The 8,001-nt window shown below is 36.6% G+C and overlaps 2 protein-coding genes across 2 annotated transcripts in view; both read right to left on the reverse strand.

The window, feature by feature from the left end:
• Positions 1-185, reverse strand: part of LOC129308953 (F-box only protein 6-like) — a 6,506-nt gene extending 6,321 nt beyond the window's left edge. The window contains 1 exon segment of the mRNA XM_054950310.1: positions 142-185. Within this exon segment, the coding sequence (XP_054806285.1) occupies positions 142-185 (44 nt within the window).
• Positions 186-2,588: 2,403 nt separating this feature from the next.
• LOC129309145 (F-box only protein 6-like) lies at positions 2,589-7,746 on the reverse strand. The gene is made up of 2 exons (XM_054950544.1): positions 7,494-7,746; positions 2,589-4,071 (listed from the first exon to the last, which is right to left on the reverse strand). Exons 1-2 carry the CDS (start codon positions 7,667-7,669, stop codon positions 2,826-2,828), a joined length of 1,422 nt encoding a protein of 473 aa, XP_054806519.1. The 5' UTR covers positions 7,670-7,746; the 3' UTR covers positions 2,589-2,825.
• Positions 7,747-8,001: the final 255 nt, after the last annotated feature.

Raw genomic sequence — 8,001 nt, forward strand, 5'->3', positions numbered from 1 at the left:
ATAATCAAGAAATAATTCAAAGACAAAAATTTACCATTACCTAATATATAATAACAAAATGTTATCAATAAGGGTTTGGCACCGTGAATGTGGGCTACGATCCCTAAGAAAAAAGGTCACAAGTTTGATTTCTTTAGATACCCTCTAGGAAAGTGGCAAATCTTAAGGGCGAAGCCCTCCTTCATGCTGTTGACTTATGAATTGCTGAAACTGTGGGGGATACTTCGAGGGACCCCCTCGGCCGTAAAAGTGGCTAATTAGGGAGGCATTCAATAAAAAAATGGTTTTTTGAGTTAAATCAATTTCTCTACTTATTTAAAACGGGCAAATACTTGGCAAATTATTGCTCTTTTCTTCGCAAGACGTGTCAATGTCACTTATTGAATGACAAGTTGCTAAAATATTATTATATTGATGTTCACTTGGTAACATCAATTGACTTGTGAGGCAGTGTCTTGGAGGATGGATGTCTGAATCAATCACAAGCTTTGTTGATTGTCAGATGCTAAGGAACTGAACTCAACAGCCACGTTGCAAAAAAAATCTCCAGATAAATTCACCGCAATGTCAACTAAATCATAATTAATTTTGATCCATTCTTGGCTTTATGCATGGGCTTGCACCACAATCGCTATTTCTTTCTTTTTTTTTTTTGGTTTTAAATATAAAGGCTGCGGATGAACCGGAATAAATAAATCAAGTCATATAAAAATTATTAGTCTAGGAAATCACGGAGAACAATATCAAAGTTGCTATAACAGATATTTTTTTGCTTGGGGCCTATTCTCATTTGTGTTATCTGCAGCCCAGAATTCTCTTGTTTCTACGGCTGTATGGTTTTGGGATGCTCATATGAGATCTGATCTGATCGCGCATACTGAATTCGACGACTCATATGTTTTATTTTAGATTAAAAGGTAATTTCATCATTAAATTACATGTACATGAACATTTATAATCTTAAACTTATTTTAGTATAATATTTCCTCCAATTTTAAAAACCATACACAGTCTTGTCCCTACAAGTAATAATAATTAATTTTGATGGTTAATTGATTTACAAATTATAGAAAATGATATCAAAAAGTACATAAAAAGATCAACAAAAATTATAGAAAAGGACCTCAAATTATAAAAGGATCAAGTTTTTTTTTCATTTTTTTGTAATTTTTTAGTCAACTAACAATCAAATTAATATTTGTTAATAATAGAAGCAATTTTGTATCATTTTCAAAGTTAAAAAAAAACATTGCATTAAAAAAAAAAGATCCTTGATGCTTTTAGGCTTATAGTTTAGGAGTTATTTACTATTTAAGCCCTCTATTTTACTTTACTGTCAAAATTTTAAAATTTTTCATTTGAGGTGAATAAAATGTAAAATAAAAACAATTTACTACATACAAAATATTAAGACAACGATATTTAATCTACTATGTACTACTATATCTTAAGGATGAGGCATGTGATGCTGGTATCTGAATTTGCTTTAATGCAGGTATCCTTTCTAATCAATAACAGAAAAGATAAATCCATTGGCTTTCAAATATAGACGTCAAGCTGTCTTTAGTTTCAAATCCTATTTTTGTTCTGATGTTTTCTTTCAATTTGCGTTCTGTCCCGGAAAAAATGGGGGGAGTTTGCCTCAACCTAAAGCCTCATTGCTTGTAATTCAATGCAAAACCTTTTTTTTTTTAAACCCAAAAATTCATTACTCTTTGTCCTCAATGTTAAGAGGTAGTTGAGGAATTTGTCTTGATCCTAAATATAAGACTTCAATTTCCTTTATTTCTCATATTTATTATTTTTCACACAATCTACTATTGTGTATAATTAACAGAGATAGTTTCCAATGTAAATGAGTACAAGGGATATCTTAAAGAAAAAGAAAATTTTTTTACGAATAATTAACTTAACTAATTTTCTCAATCTAAATGTATTAGTTATCTAACTCTTCCATTTAAAACCAATTAAAGTACAAAACAAGGACCTTAGTGTTTGAAAAAAAGGAATTAAATTCTGGATCTTGTTACATAAGATAACTAAAGGTATAATTGTTCCAAAAATAACAATTTCATGAAACTTCAGCCATTTCCATGGCACCCAACATGGAAGGTAATTTCATCAATTTTAGTGGACTTGTGTTCCATATAAGATTGATTTCTAGCACATCAAACTAACTATTTCTTGAATTCTATTTCCATTTCCAATTCACAGACCAAAATTCCATCATACCAAATAAGCCCTTACAAGGAAAACAAGTATATATATATATATATATATAATCCTTTTTGCCATTCCATCAACAAACCTTCCAAAAAGAAGGGTCTTGAATAATCCACTCCCAGAGCACAAGATGTTCCAGCAGAGGGGTTAAAAGACTAGCCTGATTATTATTACCATTTTTTAAAAATAACTCATGTTTCTGGGTTAAAAAAAAAAAAAAAAGTCTGTCCAACAATTACCAATTCAGTCGACTAGCTTATTGTAGTACCCAGAAAATAGTAAATCAACCAGGAGCCAAATCACATTTCTGAGAAATGTGCGAGGTCCAAGCATTTGGACCACAACCACAGCATTCACACACTACAAAGTACAAACCACCTTTTCATATTCTACAAAATTAGGAAGTCCATCAATTTCCACATTAAACTACTAAGCTTATTATAGTACCCAGGAAGACAGGAACAAACAGAGACGTTCAAGGATTAGGCATTTGGAACATGAAACCGAACCACCTTCTCCTAATCTACTTAGTTAAATCACAATGAAAGTGGAAACAACATACATAAGCATCAAGGCCACTGCTGTTGCAGATACAAATCAAATCAAGCCATTGCAGTAAGGCTTGGGTGAAACGCGGTCCCACACGCTATCCATTGCCGTTTTCTCCCTCGTGGCACTATACACCCAGGAACCTTAAGCCATTCTCTGCTCGCCATGTTGTATGTAACCAACCGGTTCATCTGCCTCGATCTCAAGGACAGCATAAGCAAGCCCTTGTTTCCCAGGCAAGTCATCCTAACGCGCTTTCCATAAAAATCTAAGCACCAGATGTTTGGCATTCTGTCAACCTCCTTCCACAAGAGCGTCATTTTCTGCAGCTCCCATATGCATACACATGTGGCTGCATTCTTTGTCAGCAGCCCCACGAGAATGATCCGTCCATCACACTCAGCTAGTGTGTGGTCGGTCAGATGCACCGGGGCTGGAATTATGTCCTGTTTCCAAACCCCAGAGACCATATTGTAGGAGACGATCCCATCTGGATCGGAACGCATGAAATATAGCATGCTATCGATTGAAACAGCCTGTGACCTGAAGTTGAGTGATAATGGCATCTTGATGCTGGCAGGCATGTTTCCTGGATGAATCCAAGAGTTTTTCACTGAGTCATAGATTTCATACTCTCCATCACAACCAACCCATAGGATCTTGTAGCCAGCGCTAGTTGAAGTCCCATTTAGGGTCATTCCTACTGCCACACGAGACCAGACCTTGACTGATCGTGCTGGCAACTCCTTGAAAGATTGGATCAGTGGGTTACAGACATAGAAGTTTCGGTGACCAATGTCAAGGAAGCAAACGAGGCCCCCTGCAGAAGCCACTGGCAAAACAATCATCTTTGCAGGCAGCATTGACATTGCAGGATGATGCCATTTTTTCAAAGAAGGGTCATAAATGGCTCCTGAATTCACATTTTCATGAGTTATGGTGTAAAACCAGGGACTTGCTTGTGGGACTTGAGAATAATGCTGAAAAAAGCTTTGAGAAGTCAGCAAGGAATTCCATCGCCGGCATACAGAGCGAAATCGGAAAAATGTGGCAACGGGAAGTCGTGCTATGACAGCCTCTAATAAATCTTCAGGAAAATCCTTCCAAATTTGTTGTTCCATAACGTCAGTTGCACAAGACAGACAAGATGATTTCCCCTTGTTTCTCTCTTTTCGAGACCTCTTGGTCGGTGGAGGCTTTAAAGGCTCCAACATGTTGAAACTTCGAGACTTTCCAGTTGCCATTACAAGTTCTTGGCAATCATCTACAGAGTAATCATCAATATCAACGAAGCACCATCTGTGAAATAGAAGAACAAATACATTCATTTGCTTCTAACTATTAGAGTAAAATAGAATAAACATGCTCAAAAGACCAACATGGCTCAAAATAGAAAGGCATATGGACACAGAAAATAGCAGACAGCAAAATGAAAACTATGATTCACGTTTGCTTCCAACTATGGTCCTGACTGGGCCAGCCAAAATTTTTAAAACAGCCCCAAGTATAGATTCCATTCAATATGCCTTTATTTTGGGAGGCATACACATCATTTCCTCTCTCTCTTTTCCTTTTTTGAAGAAAAAGAACTTCAATTGATTCAGTATTCATTTCATCTAGAACGTTTATGTGACATTATGTTGGCACGAAACCGATTCACCAAATTCATCCTTCAGTTCCTATAAAATAAATTAAAAAAAATCCAAACCTTACAGTGCAGCAATATCATAGCAGGCATCAAGGTCCAATAAACAAAACTTCCCTACAGCCCATGTGTTTGTGTGTGTGAACGTGTTTGTTTGTATTTAATTGTAGAATAATCCGTTCATTGGCCTGATGACTTCAGCTCATGGCTCATACTGATCCACCCAGTACCCAAGTTAAATATCTCCATCACTCCTCTAACAAGAGTATATTGAGCTTGCTTAGGTACTGAACTACACATGACCAAATAAGACATTTCACCAGTAAGATTTGAAGTGCAGCCAGATCTCTTAACAAACTTCGCAAGCACATGCAATGTTAAATACAAAAGAAAAGTAGAGCATATATTTCCAGTTTTTTTTAGGTAAATGAAATTTAGTGCCAAGGAATCCTGGCTCATTCTCATGAGGTAAATATGCTAGTCTTAGTGCTACGCCCAAAGGGAACTTAAGTTTTAAAGTATCAGTCTTCCAAAAGAAGCATCATCAAGAAATGCTTCAAATACACCCTTCATAACCCAAAGGAGGTTTCGGAGAAGATTCTACCAACTTACAATCGGAAAACCTTTTCTTTAAACAGGAAGGATTGAGTGCAATGGAATTTTTATCAACAAGCAGAAAACAGAAGAGTGGACAGTATCCATTGGAACCAGATATTTGCCCATGTTTGTTGGACCATATGGACTAATAGATTTTCAAAAGTTTTTGAAGCTAGAGACATGACCTCAGAGGATATTATCAGAAGCAGCATTCATAGATTCATCAAAGACAACCACAGCAAGACAGAAGCTTGGAGATGCAGAGCAAATATATGTAATGCAGAGAAGCTGAACGCCTCCTTGACAAGGACAGTGGTGCTTAAATGTTGATGGAGCCTCCTAGCTCAATGGTGAGACAGCGTTTGGAGGGATTCTTTGAAATGACAGAGGAATTGGACTAATAGCTTTAATTGCAGAATGCAATTCTATCTGTGCATTATTGCAGAACCATGGAACCATAAAAATGGGCCTACAGATGTGCTGGAACAGCAATTTGAGGGACTTGCCAGTGCAGACCGACTCAGTTGAAGCAATGGAATTTAATATACTGAGACTGCGGGAGACCGTCCTTTTTAGGAAATTCTTACCAACATAAGAAGGCTTCTAATAAGGATTGGAACATGACTTTGCTGCACATACCTTAAGATAAGAATGGAGATGTGGACTGGTTAGTTAATAATGCTACTAATGAAGTTATGTGTACTAATCTGTTAAATTCTCCCCCTGGTGGCTGCATGAATATGCTAACTAATAACTGTCCCTTTGTCCTGAAGGGCTGACCATTCCTTGCCATGTTCTAGCTCCTTTAATGAGGGGAGAAAAAGCTTCAAATATGTTACCACATCATCTACAGGGAACAATTCAGTATTTTCCATTCAGCAGGGAGTGAAGAATAAAGTTGGACTTTTGTGAATAAGTTCACTTAATTTTTCATGTCACATATGCTACACAGATGAGATGCAAAACTGCTATAGAAAAACTTCCATTTTTAATTTATAAAAAAAAAAAACTCAACTTTTCTCGAAGCAATATGACATCTAGAACTACCTACCTACTTCAAATTTGAGTATTATTAGGCACTAAGTGAGTGTAGCTTTCTCATTGTATTTTTTTTTTTTTTTTTATCCACAAGGCTCAAATCTCAAATCCAGACCTTTACTTATAAGGAATCAAGTCTATTTTGCATAACAAAATCACTGTCAGTAGACACCCTACAATTTTAAATGGTTGTTTACCCCAGCGACTGCAAGAACACACATAGCATGCGCAGAACTCTAGACGTGCAACCATGAACATACGTGAATAATAAATCAAAAGGGGCAAAAATAGAACATATGTTCAGAGTAGGCAGGGGAAATTGGACACATCCGACCAGCAAGGACTGCCACAACTAGATAGAAGTGCAATACATTAATTCATAGTTCCTAGTTCTTCTGATAACTGGAATCATGCTTTCTACAAGTGGAAATGAACGTGATTACTTGATGGCCAGTGTCCTTCACAAAATTAGCATTTAATTAATTATTACAAATTGATATCAATGATATTAATGAACTTAATATCATGTATCAGAAAAGAAAGACCAGACATTTTTCTTTTCAACAGTTGACTCATAAATCGCATGACAATTCCAAAGGAATGATCTACCCAGTGTTTTTGTTGTAGAAAAATAAAGTGTTATCAAATGCTCTGAGCAAATTGTTTCATATTTTTTCTTGCATGTCCCCGACTTCTTTCTAAATCATCCCACAATAGTTTATAATTTTCGGCTTATTCTTTCTCCGCCCTTTTCTTATCGTCATGTAATTTGTTGCTGTAAATCCAGCGTATGTCCGAGAACAACGAGACTTACAACCAAGAGAATGCAAGAAAATACAGAAAATATGGCATTTTACCCAATGAACGCGGTTACCGTTTTTAATGAAATAAACAAAGGAAAAAAAAAACAATTAGAGAAAGGAGTCAAGGAGGAAAATGAAATCGCGAGCATCTGATTGCCAAATGCGATTGAGAAGTACATAGTATCCACGGTAACCAAATGAAGATTTCATTACTTATGTTCTCATTTGAGGAAAAAGTTCAGAAATGACATCCACAGAATATCAAAGAAAATCTTACATAATCTGCAAGACTGTCATATTTCAGAACCTCGTTCCTTAAAGTATGGACACGCTTATCAATGATTGCCATTGAATGCTTCGACCCAAGGACAAAGAAAACAAACATCAAAACCTATACACACATTTTTTACGGAACATGAAGACTCTAATTAACTTTCCCCGAGAAAACACCATATTAGTCAATAACAACGGAAACATTTCACAGGAATCAAAGAAACTAAAATAAGCGAGCAGAATGAACAGCATCCGCCCTCAAAAAGTTGCAAAGAAAGGTTCATTTCAAACAATTGATCATCAAAAAGAGGGAGACAGTGCAGAGAAAATAGATCCAGAGGAAGATAGAAAAAAGAAGGGGGAACCTGCGGCGCTGGTGAAGGATGAGAGGCTGGGAGAAAAAGAGTTGCTGAGAAGGTAGAAGAATGGAGGAAGAAGAAGAAGAAGAGGAAGAAGGAAGAAGAGGAAGGTGCGAGTCGTAGAGGTCCAAGAACTCTTGAAGCTGACCGATGAGCTGCTTCAGCATGGCCAGCCCTTCCATGCCCAAACCCCGATTCTGCTCCCCGTAAAACTAAAACCAGGCTTCTCTCTCTCCCCCCCAACCCAACCCCATCTCTCTCTCTCTCTCTGTGTCTGGGTCTCACACCTTCCTTACCCACTCTTATGATTCCACGTTGGCAGGTGCATATAAATTATGATAGAATGTAGTTATGTTCCTCTTCCTACTCCGTACGCTACTTTATCCCCTTCATTCCCACTTTGTCTCTCTTTTACCAAACTACCCCCTCTTAATATTTTTGTCCATAATTTTAGAATTAAGATATATATATATATATATATCTATATTAATTCATATTAATGTTTTCATATATT

The sequence above is a fragment of the Prosopis cineraria genome, unplaced genomic scaffold (assembly GCF_029017545.1).
Source record: "Prosopis cineraria cultivar Desert tree isolate PC_DT_omini unplaced genomic scaffold, ASM2901754v1 PC4, whole genome shotgun sequence".
Taxonomy (NCBI): Eukaryota; Viridiplantae; Streptophyta; class Magnoliopsida; order Fabales; family Fabaceae; genus Prosopis; species Prosopis cineraria.